General features: G+C 36.7%; 1 protein-coding gene across 7 annotated transcripts in view; it reads left to right on the forward strand.

The window, feature by feature from the left end:
- The window catches only part of RUNDC3B (RUN domain containing 3B), a 143,762-nt gene that overhangs the window by 115,653 nt on the left and 3,387 nt on the right, over window positions 1–24,722 (forward strand). For 4 of the 7 annotated variants that reach the window (XM_047694679.1, XM_047694680.1, XM_047694685.1 and 1 more), the window contains 2 exons: window positions 5,926–6,072; window positions 13,801–13,922. In XM_047694679.1, the coding sequence (XP_047550635.1) occupies window positions 5,926–6,072; window positions 13,801–13,922 (269 nt within the window). Of the gene's footprint in view, window positions 1–5,925; window positions 6,073–13,800; window positions 13,923–18,906; window positions 19,862–24,722 lie in introns of those variants that run through there. The other 3 variants (XM_047694682.1, XM_047694684.1, XM_047694681.1) reach the window with 2 other exon arrangements.

A 24,722-nucleotide genomic window follows, 5' to 3' on the forward strand; every position in this document is an offset into this window, starting at 1 on the left:
AATATAAGTATTGCTACCTCAGCTCTTTTCTTTGATCTTTCACTTGCATGATGTTTTTCCATCCCTTTACTTTCAATCTGCATGTGTCTTTAGCTGTGAAGTAAGTCTCTTGTAGACAATATATTGATGGATCTTGCTTTTTAATCCATTCCGTCACCCTATTTCTTTTGGTTGGAGCATTTAGTCCAGTTACATTCAAAGTAATTATTGGTAGGTATGTATTTAAATGCCATTTTGTTAATTGTTTTATGGTTGTCTTTGTAGTTCTTCTCTGATCCTTTCTTCTCTTGCTCTCTTCTCATGGTTTGGTAGCTTTCTTTAGTGATACACTTGAATTCTTTTCTCTGTATTTTTTTACCTATTACCAGTTTTTAGTTTGTGATTAGCTTTAGGTTTATATATAAAATCTTTGCATATAATAATCTATATTAAGTTGATGGTCGCTTCGATTTGAACCCATTCTAAAAGCACTACATTTTTACTTCCAACTCCCATGTTTTTACATATGGTGTCATACTTTACATCCTTCTATTTCATGAATCCCTTGACCGATTTTTGTATACATACTTAATTTTAGTGCTTTTGTGCTTCCTACTTTTCTTGCTCTTATTTATAGAATTTCCACTCTAACAATCTCCTTTAACATTACTTATCAGGCTGGTTACATAGTGATGAATTCCCTTAATTGTTGTTTGTGTGGGAAACTCTTCATCTCTTCTTCTATTCTGAATGATAGCCTTGCTGGATAGACTATTGTGAGCAGCACATGTTTCACTTTCAGCACTTTGAATATATCATGTTCCTCTCTTCTGGTCCATGAAGTTTCTGCTGAGAAATCAGCTGATAGCATTATGGGGTTTCCCTTGTATGTAACTATTTTCTTTTCTTTAGCTGCTTTTAAGATTTTCTCTGTATCACTACTTTTTGTCATTTAATTATTATGTGTCTTGGTGTGAACCTCCTTGAATTGATTTCATTGGGGGATCTCTGTGCCTCCTGGTTCTGGGTTTCTGTGTTCTTCCCAAGATTTGAGAAGTTTTGAGCTATTATTTCTTCAAATAAATTTTCTGCCCCCTTCTTTTCTCTTCTGGGATCCTTATAGTATAGATGTTATTACACTTGATGGTGTCACTGAGTTCCCTTAATCTATTCTTAATTGTTTTCTTTTTCTTTTTTCTTTATCCTGTTCTGCTTGATTGCTTTCCATTACACTGTCCTCCAGGTCACTGATCCATCCTTCTACTTCCTCTAATTAATTCATTATTCTCTTAGTGAATTTTTAATTTCAGTTACTGAGTTCTTCATCTCTATGTGATTCTTTTTTGTATTTTCTGTCTCTTTGTTGAGGGTCTCACTGAGGTCCTCCACTCTTTTTTCAAGTTCAGTGATTATGTTTATGAACATTATTTTACATTCTCTATCAGACATATTGATTGTCTCTGTTTTGTTAACTCTCTTACTGTGATTTAGTCCTCTTCTTTCATTTGGGACATATTTCTCTATTTCCTCATTTTTGTCTAACTCTCTATGTCTGTTTCTCTGTGTTAGGAAAGTCATGTGAGACTCCTGCTCTTGAAAGTAGTTGCCTTATGAAGAAAGGTTCCTATAGTGCTCTTCAGGGCAATGTCCCCTCTTCACCAGAACCTGGAGCTTCAGAGGCATCAGCTATGTGTGTTGCATGCCCCTTACCATTGTGTATGAGTGCTTTTCCCTTCTGTCATCTGCGATGGCACTTTTGCCTGTTTCAAGCAGCATTTGGTCCCTTTGTTGTTAGTGGGTCTTTGGACTTGAGTTGGGTCTGACTAGGCATTTGCCAGAACTGTGGTCACACCAAACGACAGGTCACTCTCTCTTTGTTATCCCCTGAGAGACTTTCATTGGTGGGTAGGGCCTGCAGTCAGACTGGGTGTCTGCTCCCAGGCCACTGCTGGGACTGCAGTAGAGCTAGTGCATGGGTGTATTTCCCTTTCATCAGGGCAACAGTCTTTTTGGAGTGGTGTTGGACACTGTCAGGCTGCTTGCACAGTGCTAGACTTGTGGTGCCTCTTTGGATGGACTGCTGCCTAGGGCAGGTTGGATGGTGTGGGTCTGCAAAACAATGTGGGTGTGGGGCACACTTTTAATAAGTGTAGTGGGTGAGTAGGTTTGCTATGGGAGGGGAGCTGGAGTCACTTTGTAGAGCTACCCAGTGGAGGTTGGAGGGGGCAGTCCACAGGAGAGAACAGGGGTGGGAGGCACTGCTAGCAAGCTACATAGAGAGTGCTTGCAGTAGTTCTGCAGGTGTCTGCATATCCAGGCTGGGGGACAGGGTAAGAAAATGGTACCCATCAGCTCTTTTGTTCTTGGAGAAGTCTCCTAAAGATACCTGCTCCACAAGCACACATTCTGCTAGTAAATAAATTAGTAAATAATCTCCTTTCCGTATATCCCAGGTGTTTTTCAAACTGATGTTTCCATGCTATATCTCAATATATATATCTCAATCACAATAGCCAAAAAGTGGAAGGAAACTCATGGATGGATAAAGAAAATGTGATATATGAAGACCCTGTGTCTTTATCCACACAAGCACACTATAGAGAATAATTCCACCTTAAAAAAAGGAAATCTGCTGTTTGAAATAATATGGATGAAACTTGAGGAAATTATGCTAGGTGAAATAAGCCAAATGGAGAAAAACAAATAGTGCATGATCTCACTTATATGTGGAATCTAAAATAGTCAAATGCATAGAAGCAGAGATTAGAATGGACAACCATTTTGTATCCCTTTGGGCCTGGAGAGAGGGGGAAGTGAGATGATGTTCAGAAAGTAAAATGTTTCAGTTATGCATGATGTATAAATTATGGAGATCTATGTACAGCAACATGAGTATACTTAGTACTGTATTGTATACCTAAAGTGTTCTAAGAGGGTATATCTCAGGTGTTCCCATCATACACAAGAGGCAACTGTGAGGTGATGGATATGTTAATTAGCTTGAATGTGGTGATTATGTTGTTATGTCTACAAAATCAAGTTGTACATTTTAGATGTATAAAGTTTTTAATTGCTAATTATACCTCAGTAAAGCAGTAGGGGGATTAAATTAGAATTTTTGTGGCCAAATTCTTGCATAATTCCTATTGAAGATCTGAAGAGAAATGATCTATCTAGCAATTTAAGGTAGCTACCACAGGAAAGTTCTTAAAATTAGCTGTGATAAATATGTTGCTGCTACTTTTGTAATAAATAATTTTCCTTTATTGTACCTTTCTGTAGAATTATTACCTTAATGAGAGATGTTCAGTTGCTAGTGAAAGACTTGTATCATAGACAGAAATGATAAGCAGAATCTATCTCGTATAGAATGATTTTAATTTTTAGATTAGCTTATTGGTGTTAACATTGGTTAGAGTTCTAAGTAAAGTTAAATGCTAAAAATCACATAATTTTACCTTAAATTGTCACTGATTTCACACTAGGAGAAAATTTGAGTAATTTAAGATGAACCTATTTTTTAAGCTTGGCCAATGAGAAAAATATCCTCGTTTTCCATGTTAACCTCATTTATATTACCTTTGTGTAGGTCTTAAAGTTAACTAGGTGTGTTCTACTTGTTCTCAGTGAGTAATAGGATTCTTTGATTGTAGGAAAGCACAGTCAACTCTTAAGCAAAAATGGAATTCCTTAGATTGATATCAACAACTCAAGGAATGGAAAGAAAGACTGGAAAAGTAGGCTTGGAGAGAGGTAGGATGAGCTACTTCAGAGCTAGCAAGTAGGAACTTGAGGTCTGTCTCTGTGCTGGTCATTTTCGTCAGAGCCCACTGCTAGAATGAATAAACTGCTTTGTATCTTCATTATCTAAGTAGACGGAATCAAGATTCAGAATTCAGGGGTCGGGTTTTCTACATCCCTTAAATCCGCTTGCCTGTTCCTTCGTATACTAGAGCAGTGAGAGAAGCGGCCTTACACAAGGATTCTCTAGGAACCTTTCCCATTTGCTGTGGCAGCACAAAGCCAGTATTGCCTGTCTCCACACTCATCACAGAAGGTGGAAAACAGGTGCAGCCTGGATAGAAGCTGAGCCTGTCCAGTACACTGCAATCTCTGTCTCCTGTTTCAAAGCACAGGGCAGCTGCCCATAGGAAACAATGTCATTGGGATTTCTAAACACAGAATTCTAAAGACAGTACGATAAGTTGTCATTAGGCAAAAATTTTCCAGGGACAAGTACTGTGTAAAAACTTCCGTGAAACTTAGTTCTTTTTTTTTCATTTATGCAGTGTAAAACTTTTCAATTTCCAGGATAATATATTCTAAATTGGAAGTTGTTCAATTACTTATATTGACTGAATTTTCCGATGTCATTTCCTCAAAGATGCATATTTGTCTTTCTTGCATTCTGCTCTGTTTCCTGTAAACAGTGATGACATCGAAGTTGGGTTTCCCAGTGACACTCTCTGAGACCCTAGAGAGTGTGAATATGTGAAAGAGAAAAGTCTAGTAAGAGAAGCCAAAATAATTGTGGCTTATTTTAATAGATTCTCTGGCCAGTAACCCCATTTCTGCTTAACCTGATTTTCTGTCAGTCTTGAAGTTTTTCTGAACTCTTTATTATTTTCATAAAAACCCATGTTAAAGTACCTTAAAAGTCCTTTTTAAAATTTTCATTCTTTTCCCAGTGAAACGAAATTGTTTCAGGTAGCCTACAAGAATATCTTAACGTGATACCTTCTCACAGACTTCTTCTGACTCTTTCACTTTTTTAGTATTCCATTCTGAGATTAAACTTGGTATTTACTTCAAGTAATGTTTGTTTGTGGCATAGATGGAGCAAAAGTATACACAGATACCCTGTAAAAGCAGAAATATTCCTAAGTAGCCTGTTAGAGACATATAAATACATAGAGACATATAAAAACCAAATTTTCCATTTGAGTCATAGTTTACAGCTAGAGGTATTGTGTAGGTTCATTTTTTGTGTGCAGGATTGTCTTGCTGGCACACCACTGCTCTGCCACCCACAGCAGGACGATTGTTTCAGACACTTAGCTGCGGACACGTGGTACCTCCCTGCTTCTGAGATGATGGCTCAGACTTTGGTACACCAAAGTCACAGACTCCTATTAGAGAAGGGGTCTTGCCTACATGGTATTTTGAAGCTTTTTAGGGGTAGAATAGGGCCTTTGCAAACAGAATTATGCTTTTAAATTTATCTTTAACCACCAGTTCAAATGCTGAATTCGTCTTGTGACAGTTATTGATTGGTTTGTGAGGTTTAAATTTTGGCCCAAAGTTAGCTCTTTTGCAAATTGTTATTAATGAGTAATGGTTCTACAAAACCGAGAGTAAATTGTGAACTGTTACAATGGCTTCATTCCATTGTTGAAATATTTCTAGTGGGTTATAGTGTTCAATTATCATTGAGTTAATTATTTTCATAAAGGTTGATTGGTAGTTACTTCTATTAAAAAAATTCCAGACACCTTATGGATTTTTTTTAGTATTTTTCTGCATTTAGTTTTATTTTTTATTCATTTTAATTCTTTTTTGTTTACTAAGTTAACTTAATTGAGTGAATGTTGATGCTAGAAAATCATATACATGGAATCTTTTTTTAACTGGAATCTAATAATCTATAACTTTAAGATACCAAAATTTTTTAGGTAAGGTGCAAGATGCACCTTTAGTCCTTTAGTAATATCTGTGTGGAAAAGATCAGAAGTCTGAACTCCACATGCTAGTGGTTTGTTGTAGCCTGTAGAGAAAGAATGAAAACCACATGTGGTAGGAGACATTAATAGCCCCGATAGCTCTGTTGACAATCTGTTAACATACCATTTAAAAAAATGAATTTTGGGGGCCAGATTAATACCATTAGGTTCCTCTGCCATTGCAGAACAGTGAAGACAAAAGCACTCACCATCTTAATATTCACAGGACTGTGCTAAAGAATAATGATTTAAGATCAAGACAAGAGTTAACTGCCCACCTCACCAACCAGTGGCCTTCCCCAGGAGCTCTGGATGTCAATGCTGTTGCCTTGGATACGTTGCTTTACCGAAAACACAATAAACAGTGGTATGAGTAAGTGTAATACTTTTTTTTTCGAACTAATTACAAATTTAGTTGTACCCAAACACATGGTTATCCACTTTGGTTTCTCACTTATTCTTTCTGAATTCATTATTAACTTAGGACAAAAGTAGAATTTAAGACTACTTTGGCTTGATAAAGTCAGATTAAGGCAGTGAATATGTTAACGTTTTGAAGCCAAGGCACCCTGGGGAAGTAAAATATCTAAGAAATTCTTATGCAGTATTGTACCAGCTACCTGCTTCTCCCTTAAGTCTTCAGCCAGTCCTTCAGTTAAGTCTATGAACTTGTATTTAATGAGCCATCTATTTTTGAATTTTAGCTTTGGTATTTGTATTTGCCTTAGGATTAATTTTCTTGCTAGTTAGAAAACACAAAATTCCATCTCATGATAGATTGAAAAGATATTGTTCTTGGTGGGTCTGAGAGAGTTTTGTTTATTTTTGAGAAATCTAATTTTTGGAGGCTATAGAAAATATAATCACTCCACCTGTGGGCCATAAGATTCTTTTTGTATTTCTTTGTCCCACTCTTTAGGACTGTTACATTAAGTCATAGTGTTGAAATGTTGAGAGAGCTGCATTCCTTTGGAATAGGCTATATTCTTTTGGAATATCTTCATTTTGAAAGATAACATAAAAATTGTATTACCTTCTTTTGGCTTTTAGCCACTCTTCCCATCTTGATAACTTTTTCAATATCTTTATTTTCCTCTCTTTGGCTAGTTTTCTAATGATTTCCTTCTGTCCCTCCATCCCCTTCTGTTCTCTCCCTTTTCTCCCTCCTCCCCTCTGTTTCTTCTCTTCCTCCTTTCTCCCCTCCCTTCCTCCCGCCCTCTTATTTTTTTTTTTTTAATTTCTTCTCCACTCTTCTTTTTAAGCCCTTATTTTTAAACCTCACTGGTAGAGACACACATTTCCATCTGTGCTTCTTAGGGTGCTTTTCACTAGGTAGTTAGTAACCAGACATTTCTACAGGGATTGTTTCAGTGCAGGCAATTTCTAACTGCTTTACTGTGTGATTTTTTTCATCTATCAAAGGGAGTACTCAAAATAAGTTTGACCTTCTGTTGCTAAAAAATGCTTCTTTGGCTTGTTTGTTTCACTGATTGCTAGAGATAGGTAGGGAAAAGTGAGCAGACTGCTTACAGAATGAATCAGTAGAACTCTTTTCAACATCTACTAACCATGTTGCTAAGTATGATTCTAGGTGTTGACTGAGTCTTTCATGGATTGTACCAAGTTCCCTTATATACCCTCTGAAATTTATAAACAACTAGAATATATCTTCTTATGTTGGTCTATAATTTTATTTTTCTATGACATATACAAGTAATAAAAGAATATTAGTTTATTCACATTTCTGATTTCTGATTGAAAAACAGAATCTATTGCAGTAATTGGTCCACTTATCTCTCTATAACACATGAGATGCTCCTGCTTTTGTAACTGTAAAAATATTATAACATTAACTCCTGATATGTTAAAAGACTAATAGTATGCTTTTTATTGCAATAACCACATTGTCACTTTAGATAATAGGAAGTAAAATATTTTAGCCAAAAGACCTGTATGTAGACCTGCCTGTAAGACCTACATCTTGAGGAACCAGTGAGTCTGAGTGGAAGAGTTATTTCTAGTTTACCTTTGCATGTGGTAATAATGAGTGGCTTTTATGAAGTATTATGGCAGCAGCAAAAGTAATTGCAGTATCACAAAAAAAAGAAGTAAAATTGCTTGATGGTCTGTCTAGCATGGATCCAGACTTTATACTCCTTGACTAAATTGCTCCACTTGCTGAAGAGGGAATACTCTTCCCTTTTCAGCATCATCCTTTCATCTGGCGTTACTGTTCATATTGGTGCTCTTTTAGATGGCCCTCCTACATTCCTGAACAGAATGTATGCAGCTGGGCTGTAGTATGGAGATCACTGGACCCAGAGTTTAGGGTCAGGACTTGGAAGTAATCTCTGCTACCCTACTTGCTGTGTAACAACAGTAAGCAACACCTCTTACCTTCTTCACGTGTAATTCTGGGGGTAATGCCTCTTCAAGTCAGTAATAAATTGCATGGCACCTACTACTTCTCAGGGAATCTTTATTTATGTTCTATATAATCTCTTTGGTTTGGTTCTTATATAACTTTGTATCTTCCATGTTTCAGAATATGCATTCACCCACTGTCCTCAACTCTACTTTGTTAGAGTTTATAAAAGTTACGTAAAATTAAAGTGACCAGCAGATCTCTGATTCTGAAAATATAATCCCAACGTTTTTTTAATTTTTAAAAATTTTTATTAACATATAATGTATTATTTGCCCCAGGGGTACAGGTCTGTGAATGATTAGTCTTACACATTTCACAGCATTCACCATAGCACATATCCTCCCCAATGTCCATAACTCAGCCACCCTATCCAACTCCCCCCCGCAACAACCCTCAGTTTGTTTCATGAGATTGAAAGTGTCTTATGGTTTGTCTCCCTCCCAGTCCCATCTTGTTTCATTTTTTCCCTCTCTCCCTCCATACCCGCCACAACCCCATGCCCTGCCTCTCAAATTCCTCATGTCAGAGAAATCATATGATAATTATTTTCCTTTGATTGACTTATTTTGCTTAGCATAATACCTAATCCCAACTTTTCAATGTAAAAATGGAGACTGGATTTCCAGAGTAGAGTAGGGCTCAGTAAATCATGTTTGAAACAAATCATTGCTTTTCTCAGGATCTGGTTTTTGTTCCCCTCAAATCTGTACTATAAGCCAAAGCTCTTGAAGTAACCTCATCACTGATTCCTCTTAATTTGACCAGTATCTTCAGCAAGTTTAACAAACATTTATCAAGAACCTACAAATTATGGAACTGGTGGCTAAAACCTCTTAATAAGGAATATTAGTGCTCTTGATAATTTGGAGAAAGAAACTGGCCCTATAATTAGTCATTATGTGATATTATAATTTCCTGCTAAGAATATGGGATGTCTGCATTTCTCTAGGAGCTCTGTCAAGTTAGCTCCAAAAGGAATGTTATTGTGTTGTTTGATTTAATGAATTTCTTGGTCTAGTTGCCATCTCTCTCTCTCTCTTTTTTTTAAGATTTTATTTATTTGACAGAGACAGCAGAGAGGGAACACAAGCAGGGGGAGTTGGAGAGGGAGAAGCAGGCTTCCCACTGAGCAGGGATCTGGGGCTCGATCCCAGGACTCTGCTCAGTCACAGGACACTGGGATCATGACCTGAGCTGAAGGCAGATGCTTAACAACTGAGCCACCCAGGCTCCCCTCCTTGCTCTCTCTTAAAATGAGTGATGGGATAACCTGGCTGTGTTATTACCTACTCATAGAAGAATCCTTTTCACAGTAGAATATCTCACACTTATTTTCATTTACTATACTCTTTATAAAACTTTAAAAAAAATCTCATTTCCAGTTTTTTCTTGATTATTTAGACCTGGCAAGGTCTAATTAATTATGCTCGGTTTTATATTTTTTCCTTTATCTCAAACATAGGAATATCATGTTAAAATTTTTTAAAGCATTACAGAGTGACCATAAAAATTCAACAGTAGGGGCGCCTAGGTGGCTCAGTGGGTTAAAGCCTTTGCCTTCCGTTCAGGTCATGATCCCAGAGTCCTGGGATTGAGTCCTGCATTGGGCTCTCTGCTCAGCAGGGAGCCTGCTTCCCTCTCTGTCTCTGCCTGCCTCTCTACCTACTTGTGATGTCTGTCTGTCAAATAAATAAATAAAATCTTAAAAAAATACACACACACACACACACACACACACACACACACACACACACACACACACATATATATATATATATATATATATATATATATATATATATATATATATAAAATAAAGGGCACCTGGGTGGCTCAGTGCGTTAAAGCCTCTGCCTTTGGCTCAGGTCTTGATCCCAGGGTCCTGGTATCGAGCCCCACATCAGGCTTCTGCTCAGTGGGGAGCCTGCTTCCCCCTCTCTCTCTGCCCACCTCTCTGCCTACTTGTGATCTCTCTCTGTCAAATAAATAAATAAAATCTTTAAAAATAAATAAACAAATAAATTTTAAAAATAAAATAAAAAATAAACCTCAACAATAAATAAGTATATAAAACACACACATATAGCAATTGTTTACTTTCTTTTTCCAGTATGTTCTGCTTAGTGTTTTTTATATGCAAAGTCTAGGCCACATGATCTTGTTAGATACTGGTTATATACTGTTACTAGAGTATATGTTATATAATCTTGTTAGATTATTGCCTCGCCCACTCATTTCCATCCTAAAAGATCAGATTCATTGTTCATATTTTTATTTTCTACTTAATTTTTTTACTCTTCTAAATTTATCATTGCTTTTAATTTGGCTATCATTCACCAGATTATTGAGTATTATGAGCCTTTATATGCCCTTTGTGATCTATGTAGGCTAATTTTTTTGATGACTTTTGAGTGGATATAATTACTTCAGATGTCTTATAAGTTCTCTTTCCCATGTACATTTTCCCAGTACTTTTGGAGTAGGACTCCCTGAAGCAATGAGGCTGCAAAAATCTTTTACAGCTTATGAGGTTTGCATTGACCTGACTCACATATGGCCTTCCCTTTCAGGCTCCCATGCATCCTTCCATTAATTTTAGCAGATTAAGAGTATATAGATATTCTGATAAAGGAAATGCTTATTTTGTTCGTTAAATACATTTCTATGAAAATCAAACTAAGAATAAAAAGAACAGCCCATCACTGGCTCCGTGCACATTCATGTGCCTCTACATCTACAGTGTGCAAATCTGTGTTTTTATTTTCTTCATGTGGATAACATCTCCTGAGCCTAATACTCTTTTTTGCTCAGTGATTACCATGACTACCAGATAATGTAAATTATTATTGACCTCACTACATCTATTGGGAAAATAGGTGATGTAGATTATCCACATCATGACTTCTGGTCATTGATATAAAGTTTAAGATTGTAGAAAATTTATTAATAAGTGAATTCAAGCCTATTGCTCAAGTTGCTTTTAATTTGCCTCTATTTGGTATCTGGTTTCCTTGTATAATAGCTTGTATTTGAGTGATTTAAAATTTTAAATAATTAAATATTAAAGAAAATGGGTTTTATTACATCCTAGATGCTTATGATACTTGACATGATTCCTTATCTTACTGTCTGGGGTTCTTACTTTGATGAAGAAAGATATTGCTATCTTAAAAAATCTGCTTCAGGGAACAGACTGTTGATTGATTTGTGACTCGTGGGTTACATTTGAATCTTACAGTATGATGTTAAGGAGTCTAGAATTCTAAAATAGGACTTAGTGGTGACCTCTTAAAGGCAGAACTCCCACAGACAGTTTACTCTAGGACAACATGCTTGTCAGAAGGAGCTGCCAGTTGTATTGGCAATCAGGTAAGAATATAGAAAAAGAATTTGGAAATTCCTTGTCATTGTTGCAAACAGCTCGATTAGATTGCTCCCAGGTGGTGGCTCTGTAATTATCTTCATACAAGGAAAATATTACATGGTACTGTTATGAGTATCTTTTGAATAAGGGACTTTACTTTGGCTTAGACTTTCCATTATTACTTCAGAAATCATGGTCTACCAAGTTCTGTTTCTATATTCATTAGCATTTGGTTAAGTGAATCCTATAAAATGCAAGCTTGTTCACTTAATGTAACAAATTGAAGGGTAGATAGTTTCCACAATCACTTTCCACTTGGAAATGTAATTTCTAAAAGGAACTTCAGTAGGTAATGCAGAAAGTTCATTTTATGTTGCTTTTATCAGAGGAGGCTTTTCTAGGCTTTCCTCCCCGCAGCTAGTGACAGTCCTAGATTGCTGTAAACATGTGCCCACGAGCTCTTAGTCCTTATAATTTTCAAATTAATTTTACGTCTTTTTTTGCTTCTGGGTATTTTGTTTGTAAATATTTCTAGAATTTTAAAATTTAATATTAACTATCAAGTTTCCTATGATGAAAAAAACCAGTGTCAAAAACTCATTTAAAGCCAAAAGTATAAAAAAAAGCCTTCTACCTATTAGGCACAGAAAAATAATTAGGAAAGAAAATTCATAACTTTGTTGAATTCCTGCTTTCTTCTGTAGCTAAAGAAATAAACTTTTAATGAAAGTCAAGTAAAATTTTCAGTGATATAATTCAATACTGTATAGTTTACATGGTTAGTCTCAGCCATAAGGCTGCTCTTTAAGAAGGTTTTTAATAAAATAGAAAACCAAATTTTTTTCTTTCTGTACTGAGAAGGAGATAGCCTAGATAGGGGACAGAATTAGAGCCAGGCTGCCAGGTTAAAATCTGATCTCTTCTTTGTGCCCCAGTTTACTCTGTATAAAATGGGAATAGTTGTAATTCCAACCTCACAGGGTAGTTGTGAGGATTAAATAAGTTAATATATATAAAATGTGTAGGGACAGTACCTAGCATTTGGTAAGCATTATATAAATACTGGGTATCCTTCTTTATTACATGTTGTATAGCTGATATGTGTTTTATCTATTGTAATAATTATCAGTGGTTTCCTACAATAGTATTTCCTGCTACTTAAAAATATAACTAAGAACTCTTATACTTGACATTTGAAAAGTCATCATGTTATAAAATGAGAACACTGCCTACATTGTAAAGTGGTAAAATTATTCCATCATCTCATCCTTCATTTCTTAGATGAAAAAAACAAATAGATACTGTTGTATATATCCTCTCATGCATAATATATATACTTTCAATAAATTTGTAAGCTTACTGTGTATGTATGAATAGAGAGTAGCTCTGGAATAGATCATTTAAATTATATATACTTTCCTGTAATATTATCATAGAATATATGACATTTCTAAGAAATTAGTTAGGATTTGGCTACCTTGGGTAATAGAGGTTAAACCTGAAAAGCATATTCTTTCTCCTGGATCACATGTATTTGGAAATAATAATGAATTTCCATTCTCTTCTTGAAATGTCAATAATACCAAAGCTGCATGCATTTCTTGAGTTGTTTTTATCCTGACAAAACAAATATGAGGAAGGTGTAATAATAAGTCTTAATGACTTTCCATTTATAACTGAATTTTTCCTCTATTATAATTCATTTCTCATTAATTTGTTTAATGGAAATTGAGGTCACAGTAGCAAATACACAAGGGAAGGAGGTTATCTTGATAGTGTATTAACAGAAACAGTTATGTTATTATCCTACATTTTTAAACTTCTAAATTGCAGGAATTTGTGATAATTTGTACTTATTATTATGTAAAAACCGTCTGTAAAAATATCAAAACATTGAAGAATGTTTAAGTGCCGAGGAGATACTAGGTCATTATTAAGTTATGTCATTTTGGTTTCTGCATTAAGAGTAATCTGTAGATTTTCTGCTTCTATGAAAATTGATAATAACCAGAAGGTTGCCAATTTCTCACGAGCTAAATAATCAAAATTGGTGCAAGGACTTAAACTAGTTTGACAAGCTGTTTTTCTTTTCCTTTTTCAATAGATTAAACACACAGGCCTCCAGAGAGTGTGGAGGGAAAAGTATAATGGAGATCATATTGTAGCAACAATAGAGACAGAGTTTACGGGAAGAACTGGGGAGAAATAAACCAGAAATTCAATAAATTGAAGCAAATCATTAAAGAATATCTCTAGAAATTCTTTTTTGTGAGAAGAAATCCAAGTAGTATTTCACCCTTGTTTTACAGAAAAAGTTATCAAAGTCTTGACCAGTTATCAGCTGAAGTCAGCCTTTCTCAGACTTCACTGGATCCAGGTCAGTCACAAGAAGGAGATGGGAAACAAGACACATTAAATTTAATCAGTGAAGGTAAGAGAAACAAAATCTATTTGGAAATTACTATTCCCTGCATTGCGTATGCTTTGGTTGCGGAATGCTGAAGAGCAGCAGTGACATTTCTGTGAAGCGTGCTAGGAATGAAGCTGTAGGAGGATTAAAGTTCTGCTTTGGTCTTTTTTAACCTATGCCCATTGGGCTTTCTGTGTCTCTCCCCAGTACTAACACGACTTTGATCAAGGTGGTCCCCCACTGCAGTTCAAAAGTCGGTTCTCCGCTTTTGTTCTGTTAAACTGCTTAGCAGCTTTGGATACAGCTGACCACTTCCTCATTCTTGAGTCACTTTTAGTAGCTCATTTTTTGGGTATTTTGAATACCTTGGGAACGAATATGGGAGTTGCAGCTTTTCCTGCTCCTGCTTTCAGGTGTGCTCTGTCCACCCCTCTTTTCCTTGTTCTGCATCTTCCTGAACAACATATTGGTTCAATAACAAAACATTTCAGGCCAGTTTCTGTGATCACATTTCTTTGTCTAAGACTCAACCTGTGCATTTTTAAACTCCAGGACCTTAGCTGGTTCACTTTTTCTCCTGCCCCCAGCACAGGCTCAGGCTGTGACTCTAGCATTTCGGGTTGGATAAGTGGTGCGAGTATGATACGGTGCTCAGGTCTTTTATCTCTGCCTCCCAGTTCTCTGCATGCCAGTGCGTGGGAGGTGGGGCTGGGAAAGAGTTCCCTACTGCAGGGGGACCTGCACTACTCTGGGTCTCCAGTTCCTCCTGCCTGCTCCACGGCAGTACATAGCACCACCGTCCATGTGACTACATTCGCCTCCTCCCCCTTACCACTCCACGTCCGCTTACTAGGATGTCCTGTCCCTGTTCCCTGCCACACATACTGTCTACACTGATTCTTCATCATCTTCACTGTTACTACCTTCTCTCAGCCACGTGGGGCAAGCTGCATGGATGGACTACTGCCACGGCTCTTTCTTGGGTCTTTTCCTCTCTCATTCTTGTCCCCTCATAGCCCATTCTCCATATAGTCATCAGTGATCTTAGAAAACATAAGTGAGAAAATATTATACCCAAATGTAAAACTCTCCAGGGGCTCTCAGTGACATTCAGAATACAATCCAGACTGCTTATCATGGCCTCCTGTAAGATCATGTCCTTGCCAGCTTCTGCCTCCCCTTATATCCCGCACCCCAGCAAACTGACCTCCTAGCTGTTCCTTCAGGTTGGTTCCTGCCTCAGCTGTCTTTGCACTTGTTTTTCTTAGTGCCCTGAAACTTCTTTCTTAAGGTCTTTTAGTGGTAACATTTATCGGGTCTCTATTGAAATATCACTTTAAAGAAGTTTTCATTGACTGCCATCCCTTAAATAACCATCATCTCCATATCCATGTTCACCCACCCCAGGCACTCTGTCACACTGTCCTCTGTTACACTATGATTCTTGTCCACAGCTCCCTGCTAAAATGTATGCTTCATGAGGGAAGGAATCTTGTCCATATTTTCCACCAGTGTATTACCAGAGCCTGTCACATTATAGACAATTATTGATAGAGTTGATACAGTAAGTATATAATGAATGATTGTCATAGAATGTGAGGAACAAGGTAGAGATAGTATAGAGTAAAAATTCAATTAGCAAGAAGGCTCAGGGGGCACCTGGGTGGCTCAGTAGGTTAAAGTCTCTGCCTTTGGCTCAGGTCATGATCCCAGGGTCCTGGGATGGAACCCCACATCGGGCTCTCTGCTCAACAGGGAGCCTGCTTCCTCCTCTCTCTCTGCCTGCCTCTCCGCCTACTTGTGATCTCTGTCTGTCAAATAAATAAATTAAAACAAACAAGAAGGCTCAGGCAATGGGAAATTATGTTAAGTTGAATTTTTTGCTTCTTTTAAGATAGTTGTTGAAATGTTCTCAGAGGGCTGTAAGTCTATTTTAATAGTTTAGTAAATAGTTTTACTATTTTAAGATTGATAATGGGTAATTTTTATCCTATGAAATAGGATAAATTTTTATCCTATAAAAACATATATATATATATATATGAGGAGTGATGAATGGGTGAAGCATAGAGAATCTTTAGGGCAGTGAAACTCTTCTGTATGATACCAAAATGGTAGATACTTGTCATTATAAATTTGTCCAAGCCATAGAACATACAGCACCAAGAGTGAACCCCAGTGTAAACTGTGAACCCTGGTTCATAATGATGTGTTTGCATAGGTTTATCAGTTGTAATCAGTGTCCCACTCTGGTGGGGGATGTTCATAAGAGGAGGCTCTATATGGAGATATGGAAAATCTTGGCACATTCTGCTCAATTTTGCTGTGAACCTAAAATGCCTCTAAAAAATAAAGTGTATGAATACACAGGGACAGGGAGAGTGAAGTACTGACTTTAAGAATTCAAGGTTAATTAACAGATTAAGTATGACTTCCAGAATTTCCCTACCCAAATAAAATGATCAAAAAAAAGGAAATGTTTGTCAAAAAATGTATTAACTAGGGGTGCCTGGGTGGCTCAGTGGGTTAAGCCGCTGCCTTCGGCTCAGGTCATGATCCCAGGTCCTGGGTTCAAGCCCCACATCGGGCTTTCTGCTCAGCAGAGAGCCTGCTTCCTCCTCTCTCTCTGCCTGCCTCTCTGCCTGCCTCTCTGCCTACTTGTGATTTCTCTCTGTCAAAAAAAAAAAAAAAAAAGTATTAACTAAAATACAGCAACAAAAAAAGAGCTGTAATATATTTGGATAGTATAAAACTTTAAAGAAAATTTATTTTATTTTTTAAAGATTTATTTATTAATTTGGGAGGGTAGGGGCAGAAGCAGAGGGAGAAAGAGAATCTCAAGCAGGACACCCCCCCACCCCCGAGCTACCCCTCCTCCCGTGGCCCTGAGTGCAGAGCCCAGGGCGGGGCTCAGTCTCATGACCCTGAGATCGTGACCTGAGTCAAAATCAAGAGTCGGACGTTTAACTGACTGAGACACCCAGGTGTCCCACTAAAGAAAATTTTTTAAAACTTGAAGAACACACATTCTTTCTACCCATAGTATCCTTCCTGCCCTCCCATAAAAGCCATATAGTAAGGAAACTATACTTTGATATCCTGATACAAGAGTGTCCATTAGTTAAAATTTTCACAAACCAGCAAAATCAGCTAACTCTCCTGTGTGTACAAAATTATTATTCTTTAAAAAAAATTGTCTAAGTTGAGAAAAACAATTCTGCTAATGAAACCCTCCCCCAGGAAAATAGTAATGAAGCAGGAAAAAAAAAAGACTATAGTACAACCATATGATTTTATTAAGTATCCTCAAACAAGCATCTAAAGTTGTGATACCATTTTAAATTAGAAATCAAAAACTAGGAACATAAATGTTCAAGAGGGGTGCCCGGGTGGCTCAATTAGTTAAGCATCCAGTTCTTGATTTGAGCTCAGGTCATGGGCTCAGAGTCATGTGATGAAGTCTTGCACGCAGCTCCAAACTCAGTGGGGAGTCTGCTTGGGGTACCCTCTCCCCCACTCCCTCATCCCCCAACCCCTGACCTCCCAGCATGTGATCTCTCTCTCTCAAAAAAAAAAAAAAAAATATTTAAGAAACAGAAAGAAATGAATTGATAGTTCATTACTCTAGAAGATATGGCAGAAAAGGCAAAATTGTATTAGAAGAAAATATTAAAGAGCAGCTGTCTCAAGAATAGATTTGAAAGATATCTTAATATACAACATTGAAGAAAGGCAGGAAAACCAAGAGAATGAAAATGTGATGTGGAAAGAAGTAAAATGAGTCAGGAAGTGTTTGAATTAGAAGTCAAGCAAAGAAGAGGAAATTTAGGGGCACGTGGGTCGCTCAGTCAGTTAAGCATCTGACTTGATTTTGGCTCAGGTCATGATCTCAAGATGGTGAGATTGAGCCCCACATGGGTGGAGGGGGGTCCACATTCAGCAGGGAGTCTGCTGGAGATTCATCTCTCCTCTCCCTCTGCCCCTCCCCCTGCTCACGGATGCATGCTCTTCCTCTCTAAATAAATCAATCTTATTTAAAAAAAGAAGATAGGATTTTTATATCAGTAGAGTCACCGAAGAAGGTAAAACAGTGGAGCAGAACTAATATTGAGTGTGTAATCTGAGAAAAATGTCTGGAAATAAAAGACTGAAATCTACAAATTGACAGTGCTGACAAAGTGCCTGAGAAAATTACCTATATTAATCAACTACCAAGTACTATCTACTAAAATTATTAGATATTAATAATAAAACATATTCAGGGCTTCTAGGCAAAAAGATCAAATAGCTTATAAGGGGAAGAGACTGAGACTAGCATTACACTTCTCTAGTTGTATAAAGGTAACAGAACAAACTACAAACCATTCCAAATAACATGAAGTTAAAACAAAAAAAGACTTGTTATCATATAAGAAAAGAAATAGCAAGTAAGAAATATAAGCTGGAATTATGAATTTCTAAAAAATAATAAAAACTCAGCATAGCAGACTTTGTGAGATATACTTAAAGCAGTAGCTGGAGGAAATTAATAATTTTTATATACTTTTTCATTAAAAATGAAAGAAAATAAATGAATTAAGTTTCTCAGCCCAAAATGCTAGAAAAAGAACAAGGTAAATAAAAAGCCAATGAAGGAAATAATAAAGGTGAAACCATAAATTGATATAAATAGTTCTAATTAATAAAACCATTGTTTTAATTAACAAATTTGGGACCTAGCTAATTTAATCATAGAGGAAGAACAAATAAATGAAAATGTTGGGGATAAGTATGACCTGATAAATACAGTATGAAAAATTTAAAAAATTATAGGCCAGTATTACTTATCCATATTGATATAAAAGTTCTAAATAATATATTAGTGAGGAGAATATAGCAACACATAAAGAAATGATACATGACTGTGCAGATTTAATCCAGGAATGTGAGGTTGAGTTGATACTAGGAAATCTATTAATATAATACCATATTCATAGATCTAAGATAGAAAAAGTTATCCCCACAGATGGCCAGAAAAGCCCTGGACAGAATTCAACACCTGTGTGACGCAAACACTGAAGACAAAAGAACTGAATAATACTTCCTTTCCATGAGTATGTGTGAACATCTCTGTCTGGAAGCCAGCATCTTCCTTAATGGGGAGATACTAAGATACCGGTTGATTCTACTACTTACTTAACATTATACTAGAGGTAGTAGCTAATGGCATTTAAGGAAGAAATGTCTAGAGACATGAAAATTGGATTTTTGCAGACGATAGCATGAACCTGGAAAATGAGAAATAATACTACTATACAATAAAAGTCCTATAAAGTAGCAAAATAAAATTATACAGAAATCAATAGCTTTCACATGTACAAGCAATAAGCAGTGAGAGACTCTATTAGTTGTAGGGAAGACTTTAAATAGCAGCAGAGAAGACAAAATATTTAGACTATTTCTTGTTAAATTTATTCCTTTTGTGAGAAAAGCTAGAAAGCATTCTTAAGAGACCCAAAAGTAGAGTCAAGGAAATGGAAAGAGATCCATTAAGTCTTCCCTAAGTTAATGTAGAGTTAACACACTCCTACGTATGCTTTTATTTTCAAATCCAGCAATCACACATCTCGGAATTCACTCCAAAGCAATACTTAAATGATACAGAAATACATATGCACAAGATTATCCTGCTCATTCAGTATTCCCTCACATTCTGTGCTTTTCCCTGAATGCTTTTCACGTTTCGAGGAACTTTTCTAGCTACCCTTTTAAAAACTGAACTTCCTATTTTGAGGTAATTATGGATTCACATGTGGTGAAGATCCGCGTACCCTTCACCGGTTTGGCTCCATGGTGACATCTTACAAAACTGTAGTATAACCTCCCATCCAGGAAACTGACAGTACAGTGCAGTGATTTCATTCAGATGTACACATCGTCCTCAGTGTGTGTTTTTAGTTCCATGTAGTTTGATCACACTCATAGGTGTGTGTCTACATTGCCACAGCCAAGATACGGAACACGGGCACCATCCCAAGGATCCCTTGTATTACTAATCATACCTACCTCCTTCCCAGCCTTGCCCTGTGTCTGCCCCTTCCCCAACCCATGGCTATGCTAATATGTCCTCCATGACTGTCATTTTGTCATTGAATGATGAAGAGTACTGTATAAATCAGACAATATATAGCCCATTGAGACTAGCTTTTTTTTACTCAGCATGGCTCCCCTGAGATCTTTCCAAGTTGTTAAACGTATCAGTGACTTATTCCTTTATTTGTAAAAAAAATTCCATAATATGTATTATCACATTTTTGGGAAAAAAAAAACAACAAAAAACCACTCATTGAAGGATATCTGAGTTTCTGTTTAGGGGCTGTGAAACTCTACTCTCATCTGAATGTCTGTATTCCCCAAATTCATAATCTCTGGTGTGATGATAGAAGAATGTGGGAGGTGATTAGGTCACAAGGGTGAAGCCATCCTGAATTCCATTAGCTTTCTTAAGAGGCCCAGAGAGCTCCCTGGCCTCTTTAGTCACCTTTGGACACAGCGAGAACCTGCTATGAGCCAGGAAAAACAGGCCGTAACTAGACATAGGACCCACAGGTAACTGCCTCTGAGATTTCCCAGCATCCAGAATGCTGAGAAACGAGAAACAGTAAATACCTTTCTGTGGTTTTTAACCACTCAGCTGATGGTATTTCTGTGATAGCAGCCTGAATGGCCCATGCTGCAGTGAACATTGGTTTGCAAATTTTTCTGTGAACCTAACTCCATTTTTCTGGAATGAAGACTGACTCTTGATTTGAGCTCAAGGTATAATCTCAGGTCCTGAGATTGAGCCCCACATCAGGTTCTGCATTCAGCCTGCCAGAGATTCTCTCTCTTCCTTGCCCTCTGCCCCTCCTCCAACTTATGCATGCATGCTCTCTAAATAAATAAATACATACATAAATAAAATCCTATAAAGATCATCTCAGAAGTTAAAGTGGTACCATAATTGTTGGTAGAAAAGGGTGAGAAGTTGGCATTTTTTTTCAAGGATTGGTTAAGCCCTTCATATGTGATAGTTGTTGTGCTAGTAACTACTAGCTACCCATAGTTCAGCAAATCTAGGATGCCTTGGGTTTTAAAATACACCAGTATTTAATTTAGCCTCAAAAAAGAGAAGAAAAAGCCAATAATTAAATCATAACACATTGTCTACATATCTCTTAGCATTTTTTATATTTATTTTGAGAGATCCTTGGGGCACCGGGGTGGCTCCGCCCATTGGGACCTAACTCTTGATTTCACCTCAGGTTGTTGTCTCAGGGTCATGGGTTCGAGGCCCTTATTGGGTTCTGTGTTCAGCACAGTCTGCTTGGAATGCTCTCTCTTGCTGTCCCTCTGACCCTCCCCCTGCTTGCAAACATACTCTCTCTAAAAGAAGAAGACCTTTAGACTTTTAAAAAACTTTTATTGTAATTCACATAAAACTGACCATTGTAAAGTGTACATTTCAGTGGTGTTTAGTGTACTCAGTGTTGTACAACCATCGCCACTAATTCCAGAACTTTGTCATTACCCAGTAAAGAAGCCCTACATCTGTTAGTAGTTGGTCCCAATTCCTCCCTGCCCCCATCTCTGGGTAACTACTAATCTACTTTTTGTCTCTTTGGGTTTGTCTGTTCTGGACATTTCATATAATAAAATCATACAGTATGTAGCTGTTTTGGTCTAGGTTTTTCGTTCTTATTTTTCTTAAGTAGGTTCCATGCCTGTAATGGAGACCAGTGCAGGACTTGAATTCATAACCCTGAGATCAAGACCTGAGCTGAGACCAAGAATCAGAAGCTCGGGGCACCAGGTAGCTCAGTTGGGGGTCTGCCTTCAGTTTGGGTTGTAATCTTGGGGTCCTGGGATTGAGCACATTGTCGGGCTTCCTACAGTGGGGAGCTTGCTTCTCCCTTTCTTCCCACCTGTGGTCCCTGTCTCTCTCTTTCTCTCTCTCTCTCTCTCTCTCTCTCTCAAATGAATAATTAAACTCTTTAAAAAAAAAAAAAAAGTCAGAAGCTTAACTGACTGAGACACCCGGGCACTCTCTGTCTTGGTTCTCTGATTTAGCATTGTGTTTTCACAGTTTGTCTACGTTGCAGCAAGTATCAGTGCTTCATTCCCTTTTATGCACAAATAATATTCCATTGTATGGATATACCACAGTTTATCCATTCATCATTTGGACATTTGGATAGTTTGCACTTTGGGGCCATTATTAATAATGCTGTGAACATTCATGTACAGGTTTTTGTGTGAATATATATTTTTATTTCTCTTGGGTATATAACTAGGAATGGAATTGGCTGGAACATGTTTTAATCATCTGAGGAACTGCCATACTTTTTCAAAGTGATTGTAGCATTTCATAGTCCGACCAGCAATGTATAAGGGTTTCATTTTCTCCACACCTTGACCAATGTTTGTTATTTATGGTCTTTTTAATTATACCATCTAGTGTGTGCGAAGTAGAATTTTGTGGTTTTGATTTGCATTGTCCTAATGCATATAATGTTGAACATCTTTTCATGTGCTTATTGGCCATTTGTATATCATCTTCAGATAAATGTTCAACTCCTCTATTTAAAAATTGCATTGTGTTTTAATTTTTGAGTTGCAATAGTGTATTTTGGATAGTAGACCTTATCAGATGTATGGTTTGCAGATATATTTCCATTCTGAGGAATGTCTTTCTACTTGCTTGCTAGTGTTGACTCACAGATTTTTAATTTTGACAAAGTCTCATTTAACTAGTTTTCCTTTCGGTTGCTTGTCCTTTTGGTGTCCCATCTAAGAAATCATTGTCTAATTCAAGGTCATGCAGATTTACTTCTATGTTTCTTTTTCAGGGTTTTATAGTTTTAGATCTTACATTTAGGTCTTTGATCTATTTTAAGTTTTTGTATATGGTGTGAACTAATTGTCCAACTTGATTCTTTTGCAGGTAGATATTCAGTTGCCCCTGGACCATTTGTTGAAAAAATTATCCTTTCCCCAATTAAATGGTCTTAGAATTCTTGCTGAAATGCATTACCCATACATGTATGGGTTTATTTCTAGATTCTCAGTTCTGATTTGTTGGTCTGTCGGGCTCTACCAGTGCTACATTATCCATTGTATAGTAGCACACTGTCTTGCTTTATAGTTAAGTTTGGAAATCAGGACAACTTTGTTCCTTTTCAAGATTGTTCTGGCTATTCAGGCTCCACTGAATTTCCATATGGATTTTAGAATCAACTTGTCATTTCTGAAAAAAAGGCGGTTAGAATTTTGATGGGGATGACAGTGAATTTGTAGATTAATTTGGGAAATATTGCCATCTTAATATTGTCTTCTAACCCATGGAAAAATGGAATGTTTTCCCACTTATTTCAACCTTGAATTTTTTCCAACAATAGTTTGTAGTTGTCAATGTACAACCCTTGCACTTCTTTATTTGAATTTATTTCTAGGTATTTTATTCTTTTAGATTCTATTGTTAATGGAATTATTTTCTTAATTTCATTTCAATTTAATTGCTTCTTTCATTTTTAGACTTAGAGATTTAAAAAATTTAAAGATTTAAAAAATTCATGTCACTCTGTACCTATAAGGAAAAGAAAAGTGAATTCAGTTGCAAAGAACTCCATATTCACAGTCCATCTCTTCTGAATATGAAGACAGACATTGGCTGTGTCTGTTCACAGTATCATTCTCTGTGCCAACAGTGAACCATTTCCTAACATAATCCAGGTATCCTAGAAATCAATACCTAGAAGTAGAGATCCTTCTGATTCTCTTTTACAGCTCTACAGTACCTCATTGTGTAACCATGTTAGACATTTAGATTTTCATCTTTTGCATTACTGTATGATAATCTTTATATTAAAAAATGTTCTCTAAGCATATATTCCCAAAGAATTGCAAACAAGACTCAAACAGATACTGGTGTGCCAATGTGTGCAGCAGCATTGTTTATAGTACTCAAAAGGTTGACACAACCCAAGTGTCCATACAGATAAATAGATAAACAAAAAGTAGTATAAACATACAGTGGAATACTGCTCAGCCATGAAAAAGGAATAAGGTGGTTCTGATACATACTACAAAATGGATGGGCCTGAGAAAACATGCTAAGGGAAATAAAGCCAGACACAAAAGGGCAAATATTGTATGATTCCACTTGTAAGAATGATATATGATAGGCATATTCATTGACAGTAGATTGGAGTTTCCAGAGACTGGGAGTGAGGGGGCAATGGATACTTAATTGCTTAAATGGGTAGAAAATTTGTTTGGGGTAATGAAAATTTTTGGAAATAGTGGTGATGGTTGCACAATACTGTGGATGTAATTAATGCTACTGAATTGTACATTTAAAATATGAAATTTGGAAAGACCATCTAAAGCAGTTGAGTTCCAGGAGCATTTAATAAGAATTCCAGAAAGTTGATTCTGGCCTGAAATGGGTCAGTAAGCTTAAACATTAAATGGGTCCTTGAAACATCTAAATGTTTTGACCCTGAAAGAACACAATAAACATTTTAAATTGGAATTTAACAATTACTCTTCCGTATCTTTTTCTAATGTTATATTTTCCTGTATTGTGCTTGTCAGCAAAACTATGAAGTTAACATAGCTAGTCATCTTTGGTATTTTACAAAGGAAAGGCTCAGAGAAGACGCCTTTCTTAAGGTCATACAGTTAAAAGACATAGGAGCTCTCTTGGGTCCCAACACTGTTCTTACGGAATCATGACTTGTTAATTATATAATTATTTAATGAGCATCTCCTATGTGCTCAGCACTGGGAATATAATAAAGA

This window comes from Lutra lutra, chromosome 11 (genome assembly GCF_902655055.1).
Source record: "Lutra lutra chromosome 11, mLutLut1.2, whole genome shotgun sequence".
NCBI lineage: Eukaryota > Metazoa > Chordata > Mammalia > Carnivora > Mustelidae > Lutra > Lutra lutra.